At 42.9% G+C, this 26,603-nt stretch overlaps 2 protein-coding genes, 1 non-coding gene and 1 pseudogene across 8 annotated transcripts; 3 read left to right on the top strand and 1 right to left on the bottom strand.

The window, feature by feature from the left end:
- Positions 1-54: 54 nt before the first annotated feature.
- On the bottom strand, positions 55-7,936 carry LOC139421328 (galectin-2-like). Of its 3 annotated transcripts, none has more exons than XM_071172097.1 (6): positions 7,766-7,936; positions 7,457-7,552; positions 1,704-1,803; positions 1,218-1,297; positions 606-777; positions 55-340 (listed from the first exon to the last, which is right to left on the bottom strand). In XM_071172097.1, the coding sequence occupies exons 3-6, from the start codon at positions 1,716-1,718 to the stop codon at positions 194-196; spliced, it is 414 nt and encodes a 137-aa protein (XP_071028198.1). In that variant the 5' UTR covers positions 1,719-1,803; positions 7,457-7,552; positions 7,766-7,936; the 3' UTR covers positions 55-193. The 3 variants fall into 3 exon arrangements, with proteins under 3 accessions (XP_071028198.1, XP_071028199.1, XP_071028200.1); XM_071172098.1 differs by having other exon boundaries at positions 1,704-1,775; XM_071172099.1 differs by having other exon boundaries at positions 1,704-1,743.
- On the top strand, positions 3,136-16,021 carry LOC139421325 (PRKCA-binding protein-like). Of its 4 annotated transcripts, none has more exons than XM_071172092.1 (13): positions 3,136-3,335; positions 4,015-4,084; positions 7,139-7,250; positions 7,477-7,605; positions 8,611-8,677; positions 9,326-9,415; positions 10,820-10,873; positions 10,966-11,028; positions 11,230-11,363; positions 13,179-13,271; positions 13,399-13,449; positions 13,580-13,724; positions 14,283-16,021. In XM_071172092.1, exons 2-13 carry the CDS (start codon positions 4,044-4,046, stop codon positions 14,540-14,542), a joined length of 1,239 nt encoding a protein of 412 aa, XP_071028193.1. In that variant the 5' UTR covers positions 3,136-3,335; positions 4,015-4,043; the 3' UTR covers positions 14,543-16,021. The 4 variants fall into 4 exon arrangements, with proteins under 4 accessions (XP_071028193.1, XP_071028196.1, XP_071028195.1 ...); XM_071172095.1 differs by having other exon boundaries at positions 3,153-3,335; positions 4,019-4,084; XM_071172094.1 differs by having other exon boundaries at positions 3,158-3,319; positions 4,019-4,084.
- A 648-nt stretch (positions 16,022-16,669) lies between these two features.
- Positions 16,670-25,980, top strand: LOC139422541 (phospholipase B-like 1; annotated as a pseudogene).
- Positions 19,584-19,656, top strand: trnar-ccu (transfer RNA arginine (anticodon CCU)). The gene has a single exon. It is a non-coding gene; the product is annotated as a tRNA-Arg (tRNA).
- Positions 25,981-26,603: the final 623 nt, after the last annotated feature.

The following is a 26,603-nucleotide window of genomic DNA, read 5'->3' as shown; positions in this document are numbered from 1 at the left end:
GAATATTATTGCAACAAATATACCATACTATAGGGAAAAAAAGATAAACAGTGATAGACTGTGGTCAACCCAGATACATATTTAATATGCCAAACAGTTCACTAATACATATATTAGAACAATGATTTGATGAGTGTCATTGCTCCTGTCCTAACCCATTGATCTAACTAAATCACCCCTCATATATTGGGGTCTAGTAGATTTTGAAAGAAGTAAGTTTGAGGTCTCCTTTGATACGAATGTAGGTAATGACATGTAGGCCTTCACGATTGGGGAACTGGATCTCCTGTCCATCAGGCATCTCCACTTCAAACATGTCGCCTGTCAGCTTCAGCACAATCTTGAGAGGGAGAAACCCCATTTGTTTACATCATTAGTGTTGTAGCACATTCACCCTTACACCCACATGGCCAATTGCAACGAACAAGCTGGACTAAGCATTAGCGCTAGTTTCCTTAAAACGATACTAGCGGGAGATTACATGGACATAGGCCCTAATTGTTTCTGTTATATTGAACACCTGAAACATTATGCCCAAGATTCTAAATGTTTGTAGTCAGGACCAAACCCCCCTCCCTCCATATTTTCAACCTCCATTTTCACACCTTGAATGTAGAACCCCTTTGGAGTGGATTGTGGATCTCTCTCTTCTCATCACCCCAGCAGCCGGCAATCTTTGAGTTGCACACGAGCACAGTACCATCAGTGTCATCATTGAAGCGTGGGTTAAAGTGCAGTGCCAGGTCATCTTCATCACAGCCCAGGTCGATCTGGAACCTGGATATGAGAAATCCAGAAACCCTAATACATGTCTGTCTAACATGAATTGATTTCACACATACAGTATACCAAAACAAAACCCTTCTCTGGTCCGTCCTCTCCTCTTTCGAGCAATAATTTGTGAAACTGGTCGTTTTATTTTTATTTTTATGCAAAAGATTAATTTATGGGTCCCTCTGTGTGATAAACACACAGAAAAACAGTTAAATGCAGCTCCCAAGTGGTGCAGACACTGCATCTCAGTGCAAGAGGCGTCACTGCAGTACCTGGTTCGAATCCAGGCTGCATCACATCCGGCTGTGATTGGGAGTTCCATAGGGCGGCTCACAATTGGCCCAGCATCGTCCAGGTTTGGCCGGGGTAGGCCGTCATTGTAAACAAGAATTTGTTCTTAACTGACTTGCCTAGTTAAATAAAATGAAAATGTTTAAATGTACCTCTCAGCCTCATCCATAATCCTCCCCTGTACTTTGAACTGGTCTCCAGCTCTCAGCTCCACATGCTTCAGCTCAAGTTCCTATGAAGAACAATATAATTAAATGGAGTGCTTTTGAACATAAGGTAAAAGTGATTTTGTATTTTAATATGACATGTTGGGTTATAAAATATTTAATGACTGACTTTTAATAATCATTGGAATCACAATGTACGGTGCATGCATATATTTCTTTTTCAACAATTACCATGTTGTCAAAACATAATCAAGACTCAAGGGCCTGACCTTTTAAATGAATTCACTCAGCAACACATATCTGAGTGCAGTAAGCATGTAGGCCACTATGGCTGCGTTTACACAGGCAGCCCAATTCTGATCTTTTCCCACAAAAGATAAGATTTGGACTGCCTGTATAAACACAGCCTCCTCAGTAAGTAACTATGTGGAATAAAAGTATCAGCCATGCATGAAAGTTAATGAGACTTACCATTGGCATTGCCATGTTGTCACTGGTGGCGAAAGGGGCCCTGAATGTGGTTTGAGTTGCAAGACGGACGGACTGGGATCAGACAAGATAGCCTTATTTACTGAGATACAGAGAGTAAAATGTTAGTTGGAAGTTTGAACTATCCTTTTATGTGCGCAACCCTCTTCGCACAGGTCACTCACTGATCAGCATGATAATGAGGCATGATTAATGATGATTCAATAAATAAATAAAAATGATTCTCACTCATTCCCTAATACTAGGTTATTAGAAGAAGCTTGGTGGCAGACTGGCAGTGAAGATAGTTGCCTACTAAACTGATGCTTTTACTCACATGGAAAAGCTTGATCTTTGATCAAAGTCAATCTGATCAGTAATCAACTGTGTAGTGCTGCACTGTATATTATTATCTGGGTGATTTGAGCCCTGAATGCTAATTGGTTGACAGCCTCTAGTGGTGCTGTAATGACATTAAAGTAAATGACTGTCCAGTGAAAAATCTCACTTTTAAAAGCTCATGCTGTGTTAACTCATACCCAAATAATGTTATCAACTCATATTTTACTCTTATTTTGTGGCCAAAGCATACATTTCAGAAGAAAACACACTTCAAACCCCACCTTAAAGTTGAATCTCAAACAGACCGTTAAAAAAAATGCTTGCTATTTCCTCATATGACGTGATGTCACGTTTTTGACCCAGACGTCTCATTGGCTCATTGGCTGAGCTGGCTATTAAGTCGTTTACTTGTCATTAATATTTTTAATGACTGGTATACGCCCACAGCGTTCTGTTGTTTCAAACACAGAAAATATGCTTTTAAACATAATTTTAAAAATGAAGGAAATAACTATACAACTAATATTGTAATTAATTATAGGTCATATTTAATAGAAATCTGGAACCACTGGACAGTTAAAGTGCATGATCTGCCCTTAACAAATACAACAGTGAATAGATTTTATGAATCAACAGTATATTCAGATATATGTGCTGTGAAAGTGTGACCACGTCCCTACCCTATCAACCTTTTAGTCTTTGAATGGTCTTCCAAGTGCAAAAAAACACAAAAACGCATTTTAGAAAAGGCATCAGGTAGAATAAGTAGATGAATCCACAAATACAATTTTATACATATCTTAAATTACAGCGTGTTCATGAATTTTATGATATAATATTGAAATCCAGTCCAAAACAGTATGGTCCTATCTGGAATTCTGGAATTCTTGGGACCTCCCTACCCCATTGAAGTAGAAACGTTAAATGGTTAAGGTAAGGGTTAAGGTTAGGTAAGGATTATGGTTAGGGTAGGGGTTAAGGTAAGGGTGGGACGTCCCAAGGGTTCAGGATAGCGTTGTTTTGCATGTCACTGTTAAATAAATAAAAATATCTTTGGGGAAAGAGGAAAAGGGAATCAGTGACAGTTTCCGCTAAATTCCCGGAAGTGACGAGAACAAGTAAACAGAATCCTCTTTTTGACAGATGAATAACCCGTGAAGTGGTCCGAAGAAATAGAAAATAATCTAAAATAAAATGTACATTTAAAGAAACATTCCCCAGGGGCATGAGATAAACGTTTGTGTTAAGATAACAACGCGCGTCATCAACTGTCGGAGGTATCAACTGTCGGAGGTAAATAGCTGGCCAGTGGCCACCTTTCTTTTTAATCATGCTCATTTGCAATATACATACTGCTGACATCTGCCAACATTGGGTAGCCTAGCTAGCATGTAGGCTAACCAGAATTTAGGGAAGTGGCTAGCTACGGTGCAGCGGTCCAAGGCACTGCATCGCTGTGCTAGAAGCGTCACTACAGACCCTGGTTCGATTCCAGGCTGTATCACAACCGGCCGTGATTGGGAGTCCAATAGGGTGGCGCGCAATGGTCCCAGCGTCGTTAGGGTTTGGCTGGGGTAGGCCGTCAGTGTAAATAAGAACTTGTTCTTAACTGACTTGCCTGGTTAAATAAAAGCCTAGCTAGGCTTGAACCAGGACCGACTAACTGTGCTTGTGGAGACGACGATCTCGTCATATTCGTCGTCTACTAAAGCCCAGGTACTGGTTCAAGCTAGGCTCAGCTATTTACCGTTGGCTTCATCATTAACTGATAAACTAATTCCAATTTCTTGCCAGCAAATAAAAGGAAAGATTTCTAGTTATATTTGTTGCCCACATATTCTGTTACACTTACTGTGTCAGCATTGGCAACCTTAACCCTTGATGGAATTTTGTTTGACATAACTAGTTAACTTATTTTTTTAATGTCTTTATAGACTAAGATTAATCAATGCCATTCTTGTTTTCCTCTTAGCCAGATTATACAGGATAAACAGTCCTGGAATGTTCACAGACATGGACTATGAGTTGGAGGAGGACAAACTGTAAGTAAATATGATTTGCATCCTTTTCAAAAAGTGAAAACAGGTTTTTAGAAATGTGTGTGTGTGTGTGTATATATATATATATACTGCTCAAAAAGATAAAGGGAACACTTAAACAACACAATGTAAGTCAATCACACTTCTGTGAAATCAAACTATCCACTCAGGAAGCAACACTGATTGACAATACATTTCACATGCTGTTGTGCAAATCGAATAGACAACAGGTGGAAATTATAGGCATTTAGCAAGACACCCCCAATAAAGGAGTGGTTCTGCAGGTGGTAACCAGGCCACTTCTTAGTTCCTATGCTTCCTGGCTGATGTTTTGGTCACTTTTGAATGCTGGCGGTGCTTTCACTCTAGTAGTAGCATGAGACGGAGTCTACAACCCACACAAGTGGCTCAGGTAGTGCAGCTCATCCAGGATGGCACATCAATGCGAGCTGTGGCAAGAAGGTTTGCTGTGTCTGTCAGCGTAGTGTCCAGAGCGCTACCAGGAGACAGGCCAGTACATCAGGAGACGTGGAGGAGGCCGTAGGAAGGCAACAACCCAGCAGCAGGACCGCTACCTCCGCCTTTGTGCAAGGAGGAGCAGGAGGAGCACTGCCAGAGCCCTACAAAATGACCTCGAACAGGCCACAAATGTGCATGTGTCTGCTCAAACGGTCAGAAACAGACTCCATGAGGGTGGTATGAGGGCCCGACATCCACAGGTGGGGTTGTGCTTACAGCCCAACACCGTGCAGGACGTTTGGCATTTGCCAGAGAACACCAAGATTGGCAAATTCGCCACTGGCGCCCTGTGCTCTTCACAGATGAAAGCAGGTTCACACTGAGCACGTGACAGTCTGGAGACGCCGTGGAGAACTTTCTGCTGCCTGCAACATCCTCCAGCATGACCGGTTTGGCGGGGTGTCAGTCATGGTGTGGGGTGGAATTTCTTTGGGGGGCCGCACAGCCCTCCATGTGCTCGCCAGAGGTAGCCTGACTGCCATTAGGTACTGAGATGAGATCCTCAGACCCCTTGTGAGACCATATGCTGGTGCGGTTGGCCCTGGGTTCCTCCTAATGCAAGACGATGCTAGACCTCATGTGGCTGGAGTGTGGCAGCAGTTCCTGCAAGAGGAAGGCATTGATGCTATGGACTGGCCCGCCCGTTCTCCAGACCTAAATCCAATTGAGCACATCTGGGACATCATGTCTCGCTCCATCCACCAACGCCGCGTTGCACCACAGACTGTCCAGGAGTTGGCGGATGCTTTAGTCCAGGTCTGGGAGGAGATCCCTCAGGAGACCTTCCGCCACCTCATCAGGAGCATGCCCAGGCGTTGTAGGGAGATCATACAGGCACGTGGAGGCCACACACACTACTGAGCCTCATTTTGACTTGTTTTAAGGACATTACATCAAAGTTGGTTTTCCACTTTAATTTTGTGTGACTCCAAATCCAGACCTCCATGGGTTGATAAACTTGATTTCCATTGATCATTTTTGTGATTTTGTTGTTAGCACATTCAACTATGTAAAGAAAAAAGGATTTAATAAGAATATTTATTTCATTCAGATCTAGGATGTGTTATTTTAGTGTTCCTTTTATTTTTTTGAGCAGTGTGTTTGTGTGTGTGTGTGTGTGTGTGTGTGAACAGAAATACCTTATTTACATAAGTATTCAGACCCTTTGCCATGAGACTCGAAATTGAGCTCAGTTGCATCCTATTTCCCATGATCATCCTTGAGATGTTTCTACAACTTGGAGTCTACCTGTGTTAAATTCAATTGATTGGACATCATTTGGAAAGGCATACACTTGTCTATATAAGGTCCCACAATTGACAGTGCATGGCTGAGCAAAAACCAAGCCATGAGGTTGAAGGAATTGTCTGTAGACCTTTGAGACAGGATTGTGTCAAGACAGAGATCTGGGGAAGGGTACCAAAAAATGTCTGCAGTATTGAAGGTCCACAACAACAGTTGTCCCCATAATTCTTATATGGAAGAAGTTTGGAACCACCAAGACTCTTCCTAGAGCTGGCCGCCAGGCCAAACTGACCAAGAACCCGACGGTCACGCTGACAGAGATCCAAAGTTCCTCTGTGGAGATGGGAAAACCTTCCAGAAGGACAACCATCTCTGCAGCACTCCACCAATCAGGCAGTTATGCTAGAGTGGCTTGACTGAAGCCATTCCTCCAGTAAAAGGCACAAAACAGTCCACTTGGAGTTTGCCAAAAGGCACCTAAAGGAATCTGATCATGAGAAACAAGATTCTCTAGTCTGATGAAACCAAGATTGAACTCTTTGGCCTGAATGCCTAGCATCACATCTGGGGGGAACCAGACACCGCTCATCACCTGGCCAATACCATCCCTACGGTGAAGCATGGTGGTGGCAGCATCATGGTTTGGGGATGTTTTTCAGTAGCAGGGACTCGGAGACTAGTCAGGATCAAGGGAAAGATGCGCAAAGTACAGAGGGATCATTGATGAAAACCTGCTCAGGACCTCAGACTCGGGCGAAGGTTCACCTTGACAACAATGACCCAAACCACACAGTCAAAGACAATGCAGGAGTGGCTTCGGGACAAGTCTCTGAATGTCCTTGAGTGGCCCAGCCAGAGCCCGGACTTGAACCTGATCAAACATCTCTTGAGACCTGAAAATATTGGGAGAAACTCCCCAAATACAGGTGTGCCAAACTTGTAGCATCATACCCAAGAAGACTTGAGGCTGTAATCGCTGCCAAAGGTGCTTCATCAAAGTACTGAGTAAAGGGTCTGGGGTATTATACATTTGCCAAAATGTCTAATAACCTGTTTTTGTTTTGCCATTATGGGGGTATTGTGTGTAGATTGATGAAGGAAATAAAACATTTAATACATTTTAGAATAAGGCTGTAACGTACCAAAATGTGGAAAAATTGAAGGGGTCTGAATACTTTACAAATGCACTGTACATCTAATCTAATTGGCTTTGACAGCGCTTGCTTTCCCAAATCATATTGTAGACACTAGACAGACAATGTATTAACAAGATCTCCGATTATTCTTCAACAGGGGGATCCCTACAGTCCCTGGGACTATATCCCTGAAGAAGGATGCTCGGAACCTGATAGGGATCAGCATCGGGGGTGGGGCGCAGTACTGTCCCTGTCTCTACATTGTACAGGTATTATGTACCTCTATACTGTACCTCAGTCCATTAGAGCAGTTGTTTGGTTCAGTAGCTATGTTTCCAGAGTGTTAACTAAATCAGGAACATTAGATTATAGATGCATTGCATAAACCATTATCTTGAACTTTCTTAAAGCAGTTTGTTTTAAGGCTCTGTGCTCTTATGGCTTGGTTTTTGTCATTTTTGGATATATTCTTTACCTGTAACTGGGATCTCTCAGGTCTTTGACAACACCCCTGCTGCTCTGGAGGGGACACTGGCGGCTGGCGATGAGATCACAGGAGTGAACGGCAAACCTGTGAAGGGCAAGACAAAGGTGGAGGTGGCAAAGATGATTCAGGCTGTCCAGGTACATTAAGAGGGCTTGGAATCAGCTTTTCAATCAATTTTTGTTTGATACTGCAAAAGACTACAAACCAGTTAGTGTATTTCCTATAGTTAGTTTTTTGTTAGCCACACAACCCAAACCTTGTACCAACACTGACAAAACTAACAAGACTAACACTTACCAGTAGATAAAAATAGAAAGTCCAAAGCCACAGTATTTAATTCTGGATTCTGTGTTTTTTAGCAGTAAATTACCAGTCAGTCTGAAAAGGACTGTGGTCACTATTCGATGTTAAATAATAGGGACACCTCCGATCGCTCAGCGGAGCAAGTGAGAACAGGACAATAGCCAGGAGTTTGGACCCTCACGTCACCAGTGTGGAGTGGCAATGTTGTTTTTAAATCCATTGTGACGACACAGGAAGCTATGCGAGTTCAATGACTACCCCACCATGGTCTGTGCTCAGGATTAGAGAGATGGGGAGAGACGCTCCACTGTCTGTATAAAGGATTAGTATGTGCCATTGTAGCCCTTAGGCTTTGCTGACTCTTTCATTTTTTTTGCATGCTATGCCCACTGAGTTGAAATTGTCACAGTGGTATTTATTGATATTACTTGCAAACGTTGTGCAGTTTTATCAGAGAATCTGTCATTCATATGTTTCTACACTTGCAGAAGCACCTTTGTTTAGCTTAAAGACTGCTATATTGTGCAGTCTTGTCCTTCATGATTTTCAGTTGAAATTAGTTGCAGACACACTTTGTACACATGGATTGTTTGGCAATACCTTGTTGACTATAACCTGCATGTAACGCGAATCCCCAGACTAACTAGGGGAGAAAGCCAATGTTGGGTAGATCTAGCAATACTGTATTGCCTGGGGAACTCCATAGGCTATATATTTTAGTTTGAGTAATATGATCCCTGGGGGAAGTGTCTGTGGATTTGCATAATGGTTTTTATTATACTGAGATGGTGTTTGAGTGACTGTCTTATCTCTTCCATTCATTCCTCTTGTCTTTGCAGGGAGAAGCAACAATCCACTACAACAAGCTGCAGGCTGACCCCAAACAGGGGAAGTCGCTGGACATAGGTAACAGTTGCAGAATACATCTCTAAAATATACAGGTAATTTACAAAATAAAGGAAACACCAACATAGTGTCTTAATAGGACGTTGGGCCATCACAAGCCGCTAGAGCAGATTGAATTCTCCTTGGCATAGATTCTACAAGTGTCTGGAACTCTACTGGAGGGATGTGACACCATTCTTCCACAAGAAATTCCATAATTTGTTGTTTTGTTGATGGTGGTGGAAAAGGCTGTCTCAGGCGCCGCTCCAGAATCTGTTCTGGGGTTGAGATCGGGTGACTGGCAGGGCCGTGGTATATCATGAAACATCAACAAATTGAGCAGTCTTTTTCACTGAAGCTCTTGTCAAACTTGCCCCAACAATCATCCCTCTTGCAAAGTCACTAAGATCTTTTCTAGCGATGGTAGCCAAAATATTGGGGAACTGGGCCTGCCCAGCATTTTTATACATGACCCTGCATATGACGGGATATTAATTCCACAACTGTGTGGAAGCACCTGCTTTCAATATACAGTACATTGTATCCCACATCTACTCAAGTGTTTCCTTTATTTTGGCAGTTTCCTATATATGGGTAGAGTACCATTCTTACCCACCAGACCGACAGATGCTACCATCATAGTATGTTTCTACATCTGGTGTGTTTTAGTGCTGAAGAAGGTGAAGCACCGCCTGGTGGAGAACATGAGCTCTGGTACAGCCGACGCTCTGGGGCTCAGCAGAGCCATACTCTGCAATGGTGAGACTGGGACAAAACACACTGTCCATCCGTCTGGCCATGTTATACATTTCTATTATTTCTGACTTTACTTTCCTCATTGCATACACTTGAAGCCAATTACAGTCAATTGAAGCCAATTTAGTTGATATCAAATCAAATGTATTTATATAGCCCTTCGTACATCAGCTGATATCTCAAAGTGCTGTACAGAAACCCAGCCTAAAACCCCAAACAGCAAGCAATGCAGGTATAGAAGCACAGTGGCTAGGAAAAACTCCCTAGAAAGGCCAAAACCTAGGAAGAAACCTAGAGAGGAACCAGGCTATGTGGGGTGGCCAGTCCTCTTCTGGCTGGCCACCCCACATAGCCTGGTTCCCCCCCCCCCCCCCCTTGGGTTGTGCCGTGTGCCGTTGTGCCGTCATCTTCAAATAATATTTTTGCAGGAATCTCCTTGCGAATGATTTTGCCGAAGATTGTATCACTCCCGGGCTGGGCAACCTGAGCATTTGCTATCTCCCCCCCCCCCCCCCCCTTGGGTTGTGCCTGAAGTTTATTTAGTGCTTTATCCGGGTAGCCGGAAAGTAGAGCATTGCAGTAGTCTAACCTAGAAGTGACAAAAGCATGGATTAATTTTTCTGCATCATTTTTGGACAGAAAGTTTCTGATTTTTGCAATGTTACGTAGATGGAAAAAAGCTGTCCTTGAAATGGTCTTGATATGTTCTTCAAAAGAGAGATCAGGGTCCAGAGTAACGCTGAGGTCCTTCAGTTTTATTTGAGACGACTATACAACCATTAAGATTAATTGTCAGATTCAACAGAAGATCTCTTTGTTTCTTGGGACCTAGAACAAGCATCTCTGTTTTGTCCGAGTTTAAAAGTAGAAAGTTTGCAGCCATCCACTTCCTTATGTCTGAAACGCATGCTTCTAGCAAGGGCAATTTTGGGGCTTCACCATGTTTCATTGAAATGTACAGCTGTGTGTCATCCGCATAGCAGTGAAAGTTAACATTATGTTTTCGAATAACATCACCCTTAAGATACTGGCCCTGTCCGAATAACTGTACTAGCGTACTACATACTTAAACTATATACTAATTTCGGCATTTGATCTCGTAGAATTCACTTGCCTTTTCTGACTCGCGTGTTTAACAAAAGCTGATAATCAGATAAATTGATGCGCAGTACCAAAATGAACGAATGGCAGGAGTCAACGCAATCACGTATTAGATGACTCATTCGGAGTACTATTTAAAATATGTCAACTTTTTTCAGATACTATCTAGTATGCTAGTATGGGTATTCGGACACGGCCACTGCATAAGCTCTGTGCAATCTCATGATGACTGATATCATCTGGACCGGAGAGGGGCACTATGCTACTACTGTAAGTGTCCTCATACTAGGCCCTTTTCGTTTTCAGATGGTCTGGTGAAGAGACTGGAGGAGTTGGAGAAAACAGCAGAGCTGTACAAAGGTATTTTTTAAATGATTAATGTTATTATGTGTGACATTCTCCATACGTTCTCCCCTCTTCATGCACCACAGTCCTTGTTTGTCTCTTTACAGGCCTGATGGAGCACACGAAAAGACTGCTCAGAGCCTTCTTTGAACTCTCTCAGACACACAGAGGTGAGTTGCCATGCCTTGAAACTACACAAACATTATGTTAAACTACAGATCTAGACACAATATAACCATGTACTATGATCATACTCAAGCTCCCTCACACTGAAAGCGAACAGGTTTGTATTTACAGTAATGTGTTGCATGCCATGAGACTGGCTGATGTTTGATTGTTCCACTCTCTCCCTCTGCCTGGACGACCCTCAGCGTTTGGGGATGTGTTCTCTGTGATCGGGGTACGGGAGCCTCAGGCTGCAGCCAGTGAGGCCTTTGTGAAGTTTGCTGAGGCCCATCGCAACATGGAGAAGTACGGTATCCAGCTGCTAAAGACCATCAAACCTGTGAGTAGTAGAATAAATTAACAAACAGTCAAATCAATACACAAACCATTAACAGGATTCATATGCCAACACCCAACAAGCTTGCATTCACTCCTGCATATACCTAGATTAGATCACTTCCATCCCCACACATCCATATACAGTGCCTTGCGAAAGTATTCGGCCCCCTTGAACTTTGCGATCTTTTGCCACATTTCAGGCTTCAAACATAAAGATATAAAACTGTATTTTTTTGTGAAGAATCAACAACAAGTGGGACACAATCATGAAGTGGAACGACATTTATTGGATATTTCAAACTTTTTTAACAAATCAAAAACTGAAGAATTGGGCGTGCAAAATTATTCAGCCCCTTAAGTTAATACTTTGTAGCGCCACCTTTTGCTGCGATTACAGCTGTAAGTCGCTTGGGGTATGTCTCTATCAGTTTTGCACATCGAGAGACTGAAATTTTTTCCCATTCCTCCTTGCAAAACAGCTCGAGCTCAGTGAGTTTGGATGGAGAGCATTTGTGAACAGCAGTTTTCAGTTCTTTCCACAGATTCTCGATTGGATTCAGGTCTGGACTTTGACTTGGCCATTCTAACACCTGGATATGTTTATCTTTGAACCATTCCATTGTAGATTTTGCTTTATGTTTTGGATCATTGTCTTGTTGGAAGACAAATCTCCGTCCCAGTCTCAGGTCTTTTGCAGACTCCATCAGGTTTTCTTCCAGAATGGTCCTGTATTTGGCTCCATCCATCTTCCCATCAATTTTAACCATCTTCCCTGTCCCTGCTGAAGAAAATCAGGCCCAAACCATGATGCTGCCACCACCATGTTTGACAGTGGGGATGGTGTGTTCAGCTGTGTTGCTTTTACGCCAAACATAACGTTTTGCATTGTTGCCAAAAAGTTCAATTTTGGTTTCATCTGACCAGAGCACCTTCTTCCACATGTTTGGTGTGTCTTCCAGGTGGCTTGTGGCAAACTTTAAACAACACTTTTTATGGATATCTTTAAGAAATGGCTTTCTTCTTGCCACTCTTCCATAAAGGCCAGAATTGTGTAATATACGACTGATTGTTGTCCTATGGACAGAGTCTCCCACCTCAGCTGTAGATCTCTGCAGTTCATCCAGAGGTATCATGGGCCTCTTGGCTGCAACTCTGATCAGTCTTCTCCTTGTATGAGCTGAAAGTTTAGAGGGACGGCCAGGTCTTGGTAGATTTGCAGTGGTCTGATACTCCTTCCATTTCAATATTATCGCTTGCACAGTGCTCCTTGGGATGTTTAAAGCTTGGGAAATCTTTTTGTATCCAAATACGGCTTTAAACTTCTTCACAACAGTATCTCGGACCTGCCTAGTGTGTTCCTTGTTCTTCATGATGCTCTCTGCGCTTTTAACGGTCCTCTGAGACTATCACAGTGCAGGTGCATTTATACGGAGACTTGATTACACACAGGTGGATTGTATTTATCATCATTAGTCATTTAGGTCAACATTGGATCATTCAGAGATCCTCACTGAACTTCTGGAGAGAGTTTGCTGCACTAAAAGTAAAGGGGCTGAATAATTTTGCACGCCCAATTTTTCAGTTTTTGATTTGTTAAAAAAGTTTGAAATATCCAATAAATGTCGTTCCACTTCATGATTGTGTCCCACTTGTTGTTGATTCTTCACAAAAAAATACAGTTTTATATCTTTATGTTTGAAGCCTGAAATGTGGCAAAAGGGGGCTGAATACTTTCGCAAGGCACTGTATGTGTATATATATATATATATTAGTGAATCAATGAATCATGTTCCTCTCTCTGTCTCCTGTTTTGTAGATGCTCCATGACCTGAACACCTACCTTCATAAGGCTATACCAGACACCAAGCTCACCATCCGCAAATACCTGGATGTCAAATTTGAGTACTTGGTGAGAGCAGACCCCTTATTCAAAATGTCAACATTGATCAACTAAAAACTGGGCCTAAACTGTACTGACGCGTTTATTTCTAATGTGTTAGTCATTGGCTTAAAGGTTAATCCATTTTGTGTTCCAGTCTTACTGTCTGAAAGTGAAGGAGATGGACGATGAAGAGTACAGCTGCATTGTGGGTACCTTACCTTACTTCCTATGCCTGTAGTCCACACAGAAATACTGATATATCAATGAGTAACAAAGTGGATCTCTGTAGCGTGTTTGTGATTTAGTTTTTCTTATATACCTGTGTGTTTCCTTAGGCGATGGGAGAGCCCATGTATCGCGTCGGCACCGGGAACTACGAGTACCGGCTTGTGCTGCGGTGTCGACAGGAGGCCCGTGCTCGGTTCGCCAAGATGAGAAAGGATGTGCTGGAGAAGATTGAGCTACTGGACCAGAAACATGGTTTGTTCTCTCTGTTTGTCTACCTAGGAGAATCATGCTCTCCATTAACGCTCTGTCCAGCTACCTGTAATAAGTGGACAGAGTATCTCTCCAAACAGTATCTCTCTGTTTGCCCATTACTAATGGATATAAAAGCCTTTCCACAGGGCAAAAACTGGGTATAGCAACGTTGTTTCCACGTGGAAAACTGATTGGATTTGCAAAATCATCAACGCAAGGGAATTCAAATAAAATAAAAATTCACCCAACTTTATAATAATTATTTTAGATTGTTGGATTCAAGTTAGTTGCAACCTCAATCAAATGTAAATCAAAACTAGATGTTAAACTGACATCTGTGAACATTGTGGGTAAATTTTATCCAATGTATGATCAGTCCCTCTCTCCCTGCTTCACGATATACTAATGTATCAGGCTGAGCGTTTCTCGGCACAGATGGCCTACTAATTGTAAACAACTCTTTCTTTGACCTCTGCACTGCTAGGAAAAACCAGATCTGTCTAAAGTATGGTATAAAGGTAGGGTGCGTGTTAACATCTTTCTCCCTTCCTGCTTCAGTCCAGGACATCGTGTTCCAGCTGCAGCGTTTTGTGTCAGGCATGTCGCGCTACTACGACGAGTGCTACGCCGTGCTGAAGGATGCTGACGTTTTCCCCATCGAGGTGGACCTCTCCCGCACAATGATCAACTACGGCAGCCAGTCACGCTCCTTCACAGAAGAAGAGGAAGAGGAGGGGGGGGGAGGAAGTGAAGAACAGGATGGGGGTGCTGGCAAGCAGGCTGAGAACGGTGCTGAAAAACTGATTGATGATTATTGAGAGTTAATATGATTGTTTTCTGGAGCAAAATTCCACCTACGTCTATCAACTGCCACTCTGCATTTATTTAGCAATGATTAGTTATATGTGGAAATGGTCAGCAAAGTCATCACACTGGAAAACACTACTGTAAATTGCTGCTATTCAACTGTACTGGAACTAACTATTGCAACCTACTGTAACCAATACCATTTCCACAACTGACAGCCATCACTGTAACTAACTTTTTGGGGCTTGAATTGATTCAACAGGTTTTTTCTGGGTCAATTTATTCTGCAAGTTTATTTCTAGTTCCTACCAAACACGCATATCATCGTGTTCCAGCTGCAGCGTTTTGTGTCAAGCATGATATTTCCTTAAAAAAATGTTATATCGTTGCTAAATGAGTGCAGCATAGTATGTTACAGAATGATTGGGCAAAGAGTATTTTTATCTACAGGTTTTAAGAGGTGCTGATGCTTCAGTTTAGGAGTGTTTATATGTTTGGGGTGCCTTCAGTCTCATTTGAATCATATGTGAATAGACGAGTCTATTCTCAACAAGTGGCCAGTCCTGTCTTGATGAGATGACAGTGGTTAAATGCTGTTCCCAATAAAATTATGTAGTCATTTGGGGCGAGCACATGACTAAGAGTGATCATTAACCAGGGCTGGCCACAGACCAAAATAGGACTCATTTTCCATTGACACAAGCCCTGATGTTACAAGTTTAACAGTCCCACTCAATATTTTGCATTGTATCTGCACTAAACCACATGAAATTTTAATGAACATAATGAGGTACAAATCACTTGTAAAGGATGAGTGTGCAAGGGCAAGGTTCAGCCCAAACCGCATTTTAAACTAGATGAAGGAACCTCGGTCAAATTAAATGTTATAATTCCAGTGTGTTTTTTGTTACTTGACATTTTCTGTCATTGTTAAGGATTTCTCTGCCTCGCTGCTGCACCCAATGCTAGATTCTCATCCCCACTACAGTTTAATAATCATAAAACAAGTGCAGTAGAGGGCTGTGTTCTTTCAAATTGGAATGTATTTAATCAAAGGGACCTTTGTTGTCTTTATGTTTTGATTTGTCAACTACTGAACTGTATTGATTTTGTGCTGAAGCTTTAATCTGGTTACATTGCTACTCTCGCTCAGTTCCACAAACAAAGTGAACCTTGAACATTATACCAATTTGATATTTTTGTGGAAATTGTTTATATTTTGCTCTGTGCTTCATATATTATTCAAATACAGTATGTATTCATTGTGAAAACCATGGGCTCATAAAGGATTTACAATATTAAGAATATATCAGAATTTACATTGCTGGAGCTTCCAGAATGTCTTATTTTATGAAGATATTGAATATTTTTTATTTCTTATGGGTGTTTTAATCTTGTGTTGAGCTCTTCTGTCTTTGTTTATGTACATGTTGTGTGGCAGAAGGATACATTCATTATTCTGATTGAATTAAAGTTTCTGCAAAAAAAGATTTGGTAAACATTCTGTGTGTAAAGATAAAAAATATAACTGGATTGTTTGGATCACATGTTTACATGTGACCTTCTTCGCACGCTTTGAGGATAACACAGAGCCCCCGACGCAGCCCGCTACGAAGGACTGTGTGCTCTCCTTCTCCGTGGCCGACGTGAGTAAAACATTTACAGTGGCTTGCGAAAGTATTCACCCCCTTGGCATTTATCCTATTTTGTTACCTTACAACCTGGAATTAAAATAGATTTTTTGGGAGTTTATCATTTGATTTACACAACATGCCTACCACTTTGAAGATGCTAAATATTTTTTATTGTGAAACAAAATAAATACGTTATTTTTTTTAAACTGAACTTTTCACCCTCCCCAAAGTCAATACTTTGTAGAGCCACCTTTTGCAGCAATTACAGCTGTAAGTCTCTTGAGGTATGTCTCTATAAGCTTGGCACATCTAGCCACTAGGGTTTTTGCCTATTCTTCAAGGCAAAACTGTTCCAGTTCCTTCAAGGTGGATGGGTTCCGCTGGTGTACAGCAATCTAAATCATACCACAGATTCTCAATTGGGTTGAGGTCTGGGCTTTGACTAGGCCATTCCAAGACATTTAAATGTTTCCCCTTAAACCACTCGAATGTTGCTTTAACAGTATGCTTAGGGTCATTGTCCTGCTGGAAGGTGAACCTCTGTCCCAGTCTCAAATCTCTGAAAGACTAAAACATGTTTCCCTCAAGAATTTCCCTGTATTTATCGCCATCCATTATTCTTTCAATTCTGACCAGTTTGCCAGTCCCTGCTGATGAAAAACATCTCCACAGCATGATGCTGCCACCACCATGCTTCACTGTGGGGATGGTATTCTCAGGGTGATGAGAGGTGTTGGGTTTGCGTCAGACATAGTGTTTTGCTTGATGGCCAAAAAGCTCAATTTTAGTCTCATCTGACCAGAGTACCTTCTTCCATATGTTTGGAGAGTCTCCCACATGCCTTTTGGCGAACACCAAACGTGGTTGTTTATTTTTTACTTTAAACAATGGCTTTTTTCTGGTCACTCTTCCATAAAGCCCAGCTCTGTGGAGTGTGCTGCTTAAAGTCGTCCTATGGACAGATACTCCAATCTTCGCTGTGGAGCTTTGCAGCTCCTTCAGGGTTATCTTTGGTCTCATTGTTGCCTCTCTGATTAATGCCCTCCTTGCCTGGTCCATGAGTTTTGGTGGGCGGCCCTCTCTTGGCAGGTTTGTTGTGATGCCATATTCTTTCCATTTTTTAATAATGGATTTAATGATTCTCCGTGGAATGTTCAAAATGTCAGATATTTTTTTATAATCCAACCCTGATCTGTACTTCTCCACAACTTTTTCCCTGACCTGTTTGGAGAGCTCTTTGGTCTTCATTGTGCCCCTTGCTTAGTGGTGTTGCAGACTCTGGGGTCTTTCAGAACAGGTGTATAGATACTGAGATTATGTGACAGATCATGTGGCACTTAGATTGCGAACAGGTGGACTTTATTTAACTAATTATGTAACTTCTGAAGATAATTGGTTGCACCAGATCTTATTTAGGGGCTTCATAGCAAAGGGGGTGAAAACATCTGCACGCTCCACTTTTTTTTTTTTTTTCATTTCACTTCACCAATTTGGACTGTTTTGTGTATGTCCATTACATGAAATCCAAATAAAAATCCATTTAAATTACAGATAGTAATGCAACAAAATAGGGAAAACTTCAAGGGGGATGAATACTTTTGCAAGGCACTGTAAAAGTGTTAACCCTCGCAAGGCTGCCGGCTCAGACGTCATCCCTAACCGTGCCCTCAGAGCATGCGCAGACCAATTGGCTGGTGTGCTCACGGGCATATTCAATCTTCCTATCCCAGTCTGCTGTCCCCACAGGCTTCAAAATGGCCACCATTGTTCCTGTACCCAAGAAAGCAAAGGTAACTGAACTTAATGACTATCGCCCCGAAGCACTCAACTCTGTCATCATGAAGTGCTTTGAGAGACTAGTCATAGTCACTAGTCATATATCACCTCTACCTTACCTGCCACCATAGACCCACTTCAATTTGCTTACCGCCCCAATATATCCACAGTCGATGCAATCGCCATCACTCTGCACACTGCTCTATCCCATCTGGACAAGAGGAATACCTATGTAAGAATGTTGTTTATTGATTATAGCTCAACATTCAACACCATAGTACCCTCCAAGCTCATCATTAAGCTCGAGGCCCTGGGTCTGGACTTCCTGAGGGGCCGCCCCAGGTGGTGAAGGTAGGAAACATCACCTCCACTCTGCTGATCCTCAACACAGGGGCCCAAAAATGGTGCGTGCTCAGCCCCCTCCTGTACTCCCTGTTCACCCATGACTGTGTTGCCAAGCACCCCTCAAACTCAATCATCAAGTCTGCAGACGACACAACATTAGTAGGATTTATTACCAATGATGACGAGACAGCCTACAGGGAGGAGGTGAGGGCTCTGGGAGTGTGATGCCTGGAAAACAACCTCTCACTCAATGTCAACAAAACAAAGGAGATGATCGTGGACTTCAGGAAACAGCAGAGGGTGCACCCCCTATCTACATCGACAGGACTGCAGTGGTGAAGGCGGCACAACAGAGCCTCTTCAACCTCAGGAGGCTAAAGAAATTTGACTTGTCACCTAAAACCCTCACAAAAGTTTACAGATGCACAATTGAAAGCATCCTGTCGGGCTGTATCACCGCCTGGTATGGAAACTGCACCGCCTGCAACCGCAAGGCTCTCCAGAGGGTGGGGCTGTGCTTTGGCAAAGTGGGTGGGGTTATATCCCGCCTGTTTGGCCCTGCCCCCAGACCCCTCCTGTCTCAGCCTCCAGTATTTATGCTGCAGTAGTTTGTGTCGGAGGGCTAGGGTGTTCTTCTCCTGGCTTATCCGGTGTCCTGTGTGAATTTAAGTATGAGCTCTCTCTAATTCTCTCTCTCCTTTATTTCTTTCTTTCTCTCGGAGGACCTGAGCCCTAGGACCATGCCTCAGGACTACATGGCCTGATGACTCCTTGCTGTCCCCAGTCCCCAACAGCCATCAGACTGTTAAACAGCCATCACTAGCACATTAGAGGCTGCTGCCTATAGGCATAGACTAGAAAACACTAGTCACTTTAATAATGTTTACATGTCTTGCATTACTTATCTCATATGTACTGTGTTCTATGTTATCTTAGTCACTTAATAATGTTTACATATCTGGCATTACTCATCTGATATGTATATACTGTGTTCTATACTATTCTAATGTATTTTAGTCCATTCTGCTCTGACATTGCTCGACCATATATGTATATAGTCTTAATTCCTACTTAGATTTGTGTGTATTGGGTATATGTTGTGTAACTTGTTAGATATTACTGCACTGTTGGAGCTAGAAGCACAAGCACTTCGCTACACCCACAATAACATCTGTTAAACACGTGTATGTGACCAATACATTTTGATTTTATATGATGCTATGCTTGTTAGGAAAATGAACGTTAACGAATTACTCTAAATCTAAAATGACACGCCCCCGCGTATTTGCTCGCACTCGCCCCAGTGGCCTAATGGATAAGGCACTGGCCTCCTAAGCCAGGGATTGTGGGTTCGAGTCCCATCTGGGGTGTACTGTTCTTTTGCGTCAAATTTCCTTTTCCTTCATTGGAATTAGGGTTCGATCGTTAATCGTATTCTGGATGATGTATTTGGTAACGTATGTACATATAATGTAATGACTTTAGTGGAGTATACTTGTTTCACATTGTAGGCTGATACAATGGGATCTTGCTTCTGGTGAGAAATCCAAGATGGAGTGTAACCAATCGAGATAAATTGTGTGTCATGAACAACATTCCCGAGAGCAACAATAGTGGAATCGGCAGGTTCGTATTTGAAATAAAAATCCGTCATTGTAACGGATGTAAACTGATACAAATTGTGAAAATATGCCATAATTGGACTAGATAATGCTACACAAGGTTGCTACACATGTTGTTATATAAATTCAACAAAAAAAGGATTTGTTTATTTGAAGAATATATATATTTTTAATGTGGATATATTTTAATTTAGAATTGCATTGGGCGCATAATTACAGTTTATGCACTGTACAGCCTAACCTATGGATTGTGCACCCAGACATGGGGTATCAGCCTACTCAGTGACACTCACAGAACACAACTGTGAAGAGTTTACACACCAAAAATCTACACAGTAGGCTGAATAGCGTGGTGAATTCCCACAGTCAAAGTCCTGCAATAAGAGTTAAGATGCTAATATTTGTGTAAACTCATTTTAACATTTTTAATTTGTTGTTTTTATTTAACCTTTATTTAACTATAGTTGTGTTCTGTGCGTGACACTGAGTAGGCTGATACCCCATTTCATGGGTGCACAATCCATGGGTGCACAATCCATAGATTAGTAAATACATTATTTTCTTTAGGAATGTAGTGAAGTAAAAGTAAACGTTAAAAAAATATTAATAGTGAAGTAAAGTACAGATACCCACAAAACGATTTAAGACGTACTTTAAAGTATTTTTACTTAAGTACTTTACACCACTGCTGTACAGTGCATATAAGTATGTCCCCAATGCAATTCTGAATTGAAAGACATCTGCAGTGCAATTTCAACTAACTTTTTAGTCAAATTAACGAATAATTGTTTTTTTGTTGAATTTATATAACAACATTCCAAACTTGTTTAGCACTATCTAATCCAATTGTGGTATAATTCCACTATTTTTATCAGTTTGCGTCAGTTTCAATTAGGAACTTTTATTTTGAAGGCAAATAACTGATTCCACTATCGTTGCTTATGCTAATATTGTTCAAAACACGTTTGTGATAAATTCCCCACCGGCTCCAACATTAAGGAAACTATAAACTAGAACCAGACTTTCAGTTCCCCACTGTTTTTATTTTGTGAATAGTGTGATTTATTCAGGTAACATTCATCTGTAAATCACGCATTTAAAATCTGTATTTTCTTCGAACAGAAATGAAGAGGCTGTGTCTTTTGTTTTCTTTCTATGTTGCTGCGACTTTGTGCTGACAGTAAAAGTGAAACATTGTAGCCGAAGTTATTTTGTGAGCTGTATTTGATTACACACTGCGAATGCGTGTATACGTGTAGGCTAGACGAAATAGGCCGACATCTCAGATAGTGAAACTTACAGTGAAACGTAAAGGGTTGTACTGTGGTCGAGACAATTTGTTCCATTAAGTGCAGAAATGAATCCATTTAAATCAATGATAAACCCAGGAGTTTCCAAAGCTTGTGTTTCTGTAATGATTAATTTCATTTTATTTTTTCATGAAAAAAAACTAACTTTTTGGCTATCCTGCACAAATGGAGCTAGAAACATAAGTATTTCGCTGCACCTGCGATAACATCTGTAAATCTGTGTACACGACCAATACATTTTTACTTGATAATGTCAATAGAAAGAAATACTCTAATGTTTCTGTTGAAAGTTGACATGTGTATATTGCCTGCTTTACAGAGTTGAAAGCAGCCACAGTGTACTGGGATGCTACACATAAGACTGTCCAACTGAAAGAAGGAGTGATAGAAAAAGAGGGGGATGCATATGGATACCTCAATGACAGCCTCTCAGCCTCTGTTATAACATGCTTCAGAATTCATCAGTACAGAAACAGATACTGTGAGACCACCCTCTACTCAGGCTTCCTGGTGTCTCTGGATGACTTCTACCTCCTGGGCAGTGGCCTGATGATGACCCAGACCACCAACAACGTCTTCAACACGTCCCTCTTCTCCCAGGTCCCGCCCCACAGCCTGCTGGCCTGGCAGAGGGTGCGTCTGGCCCACACCCTGTCACACACTGGGGAGCAGTGGGCCAATACCTTCTCCCAGGTCACGCCCCAAAGCCTGCTGGCCTGGCAGAGGGTGCGTCTGGCCCACTCCCTGTCACACACTGGGGAGCAGTGGGCCAATACCTTCTCCCAGGTCACGCCCCAAAGCCTGCTGGCCTGGCAGAGGGTGCGTCTGGCCCACTCCCTGTCACACACTGGGGAGCAGTGGGCCAATACCTTCTCCAGATACAACTCTGGTGAGGGAGGTGGATGGCACAAATGGTATATGTTTCGCACTGCGTCCAACAACAACATTGACGAATACGCTGATTCGGTGAGCGAGTTCATTAGGAAGTGCATTGAAGATGTCGTTCCCATAGCAACGATTAAAACATTCCCAAACCAGAAACCGTGGATTGATGGCAGCATTCGCGTGAAACTGAAAGCACGAACCACTGCTTTTAACCAGGGCAAGGTGACCGGAAACATGACCGAATACAAACAGTGTAGCTATTCCCTCCGCAAGGCAATCAAACAAGCTAAGCGTCAGTATAGAGACAAAGTAGAGTCGTAATTCAACGGCTCAGACACAAGAGGTATGTGGCAGGGTCTACAGTCAATCACGGATTACAAAAAGAAAACCAGCCCCGTCACGGACCAGGATGTCTTGCTCCCAGGCAGACTAAATAACTTTTTTGCCCTCTTTGAGGACAATATAGTGCCACTGACACGGCCCGCAACCAAAACATGCGGACTCTCCTTCACTGCAGCCGAAGTGAGTAAAACATTTAAACGTGTTAACCCTCGCAAGGCTGCAGGCCCAGACGGCATCCCCAGCCGCGTCCTCAGAGCATGCGCAGACCAGCTGGCTGGTGTGTTTACGGACATATTCAATCAATCCTTATCCCAGTCTGCTGTTCCCACATGCTTCAAGAGGGTCACCATTGTTCCTATTCCCGTAGCACTCACTTCCGTCATCATGAAGTGCTTTGAGAGACTAGTCAAGGACCAAATCACCTCCACCCTACCTGACATCCTAGACCCACTCCAATTTGCTTACCGCCCAAATAGGTCCACAGACGATGCAATCTCAACCACACTGCACACTGCCCTAACCCATCTGGACAAGAGGAATACCTATGAGAGAATGCTGTTCATCGACTACAGCTCAGCACCATAGTACCCTCCAAACTCGTCATCAAGCTCGAGACCCTGGGTCTCGACCCCGCCCTGTGCAACTGGGTACTGGACTTCCTGACGGGCCGCCCCCAGGTGGTGAGGGTAGGTAACAACATCTCCACCCCGCTGATCCTCAACACTGGGGCCCCACAAGGGTGCGTTCCAAGCCCTCTCCTGTACTCCCTGTTCACCCACGACTGCGTGGCCATGCACGCCTCCAACTCAATCATCAAGTTTGCGGACGACACTACAGTGGTAGGCTTGATTACCAACAACGACGAGACGGCCTACAGGGAGGAGGTGAGGGCCCTCGGAGTGTGGTGTCAGGAAAATAACCTCACACTCAACGTCAACAAAACTAAGGAGATGATTGTGGACTTCAGGAAACAGCAGAGGGAACACCCCCCTATCCACATCGATGGGACAGTAGTGGAGAGGGTAGTAAGTTTTAAGTTCCTCGGCGTACACATCACAGACAAACTGAATTGGTCCACCCACACAGACAGCATCGTGAAGAAGGCGCAGCAGCGCCTCTTCAACCTCAGGAGGCTGAAGAAATTCGTCTTGTCACCAAAAGCACTCACAAACTTCTACAGATGCACAATCGAAAGCATCCTGTCATCCTCCGCCCACAACCGTAAGGCTCTCCAGAGGGTAGTGAGGTCTGCACAACGCATCACCGGGGGCAAACTACCTGCCCTCCAGGACACCTACACCACCCAATGTCACAGGAAGTCCATAAAGATCATCAAGGACAATAACCACCCGAGCCACTGCCTGTTCACTCCGCTATCATCCAGAAGGCGAGGTCAGTACAGGTACATCAAAGCAGGGACCGAGAGACTGAAAATCAGCTTCTATCTCAAGGCCATCAGACTGTTAAACAGCCACCACTAACATTGAGTGGCTGCTGCCAATACACTGACTCAACTCCAGCACAAGCATTTCGCTACACTTGCATTAACATCTGCTAACCATGTGTATGTGACAAATAAATTTGATTTAAAATCTTGTCCTGGTTTATCCCTCTGATAATGGTCTACAGTACAGTAGTTTCCAATGCATTTTTTCACACATTTCTTCACTCTCCCTCTCTCTCTATGCACCTATAACAACCAGTACATAATAGTGGACATGAGAAAAGTGACCCTGGGCCACAGTATAGAGGATGGGGCTCTGACAGTGGTGGAGCAGATTCCTGGCCTTGTGGAGTTCTCTGACCAAACTCGGGCCCTGCGCAGGGGTGTGGAACACGGATATGGATATAGTACTGCCAATAGATGTACATCTTAAGCATAAACTTAGCAGGGATAAAATCCATGGGGGAGTTGGTAATTGAGCAAGATCTTCCTCTCCCAGGTTACTGGTCCTCCTATAACGTGCCTTTCCACCCAAAGATCTACACCCTGAGTGGCTATGGGAATATGTGTGAGGAGTACGGGGAGGACTTCTTCAATGACCTCTGCCCCCGGGCCAAGATATTTCCTCAAACACATCATGAGATACAACGGTGCGCCTACGTTCCTTGCCTTTACCTGTGGCCATTTCTTATTACTCTGGTTAGCTTTTAGTTATTTCCTTTAGTTCATTTCCTCCCGACATTCTCTCAGCTCTCACTTTCAGTAGCTGTTAGCCGTGTTCCTTTCTCTTCCAGACTACAAAAATGACCCCTACTCCAAGGGTAGGTCCATCTGTTGCCGTAATGACCTGAGGAAGAAAGACCCCAGCCCAGGAGGATGCTATGACACCAAGGAAGAACTTTAACTAGCGTTCATTCAGTTCGATCTCTAAATATTTTACGATAATATAATAAACATCTGTCTCTGTCTCTCTCTGTAGGTGACTGATTTCCACATGGCGCAGGAGTTCAGAACGGAGGCGGGGACCGTCACGACACAGGGCGACCTCCCTCCCTTCTCCTGGGAGAACTTCAATAGCACGGCTCACCAGGGTCTGCCAGACCACTACGACTTCCCCTTCATCAGCATGCAGCCTGCACTCTTCATGCCCTGAGAGAGGTGCCATAGAGGAGGTCAATAGCCTACCTACTTTTTTCTTCATGCACTCAGTTGGCCTATGTCTTGGACGTTGACTAAGAGTTGCTTCTGTACTTCCCGTCATTTAGACATATTTTGAAACACGCTGAATCAATGTAGAAAATGACTGAAGCCTGCTTTGTTCGGTGCCAAATACTATATTTTTTAATTCAGGTCAATGGCCTAAACCTAGATTCAAATTCAGTACCATTTGTATTATAATCAAATCCTGACCTTGAAACTAATTACAGTTCATGTTGTCATATGTTGAATTCACTATATGATAATATCAATGCTATTCTCAGGGCTCTTAATCTCATGTTTCATGTATGTTGCATGGCCTGCTGCTACGGTGGGGGTTTCTATTTTTATACATGGAAGAATATCTTTCAACTTTGTACTTGTTTGATATCTTGGAAAGCTGCTCTTCAGAAATGTATTTTCTATGATCGTTGTTAATAGATTTGAACAGTGCCCATAACTTTCATATCTTTATTCACTTTTATGTGCACCCTCAGCTGAACACATCTTATCCAGTCAAATATGACTTTTTCTGGTTTAAATTTGATCTCTCTCGGGACACATTGGTGATTCATCCTTTCCTACAAAAGGAAGAACTGAAACATCTGTTGAGGGACTCTTCCCCCCATTGCCCTTTCTTTCCCCTCAAGCCTTTCTCTCTGTCTGGTCCAAATGGTTTCACTGTATGTTATTCTCTTGCTCGCTCTTACTCGCTCTTGCACGCATGCACGCACGCACGCGCGCGCACGCACACACAGCTCCATGAGGACAGAGTGAGGCAGCAGGTTTCTCTAGTGTGGGCATTAATTACATGACCAGGCATCAACATGGCAAAGAAGACCTGTAATCCGGGCACAACCTGCTCGTCAGCTGGACAAGTCCTCAGCCAAAGCCAGACACAGGTGAGTTTCACTGCTCTGGTTTGTCTAAGGGCTCTATTCAATCAGTATCGCAGAAATTCAACATTACAGCATGGAATTTAAAGACAATGTACCCACTTTAGCAGAGACTGCATTCAAGGTAAACGCTGCAGATGTCGGCGCAATAGGAAATGACCTTTACATTTCTACAGCGATACAGATTGAATAGAGCCCTGATCTTGGTTGTCCTCACTTTTTGTCTGCAAGTGCTTCTTTTAGGAAAAATATTTATTTCACTGGCTTCTCTATAGTATGGCATTGATATGGCGCTATATATCCTCCCCATTGTCTTAGCGATGGATGCAGCATAGTCACTGGTAAGCAGCATTGATACAGTATTATGGGGACTTTGTCATCCTTTTCCACCAGAATCCCAACCTGTAAAATGGAGTAGCGATGTTCCTCCCCAGTACTACCTGTCTGGATATCAGTGGTAGTCGTAGTGAACGGCTCCATCCTGGCAATGTTTCTAAGGTTCATCATATACAAAATGCAGGCAAGGCACAATCACACTGCAGGTAAGGAATGCCATTTGGGCTAATGGAGAATATGTGTATTTTTATGTGTGTTTCACAGCAAGTGTTTTGTTCCGTGCTT

The sequence above is a fragment of the Oncorhynchus clarkii genome, chromosome 12, assembly GCF_045791955.1.
Source record: "Oncorhynchus clarkii lewisi isolate Uvic-CL-2024 chromosome 12, UVic_Ocla_1.0, whole genome shotgun sequence".
NCBI classification, from domain to species: domain Eukaryota; kingdom Metazoa; phylum Chordata; class Actinopteri; order Salmoniformes; family Salmonidae; genus Oncorhynchus; species Oncorhynchus clarkii.
The sequence above is the reverse complement of the archived record's forward strand: the minus strand, read 5'-3'. Positions and strand labels throughout refer to the sequence as shown.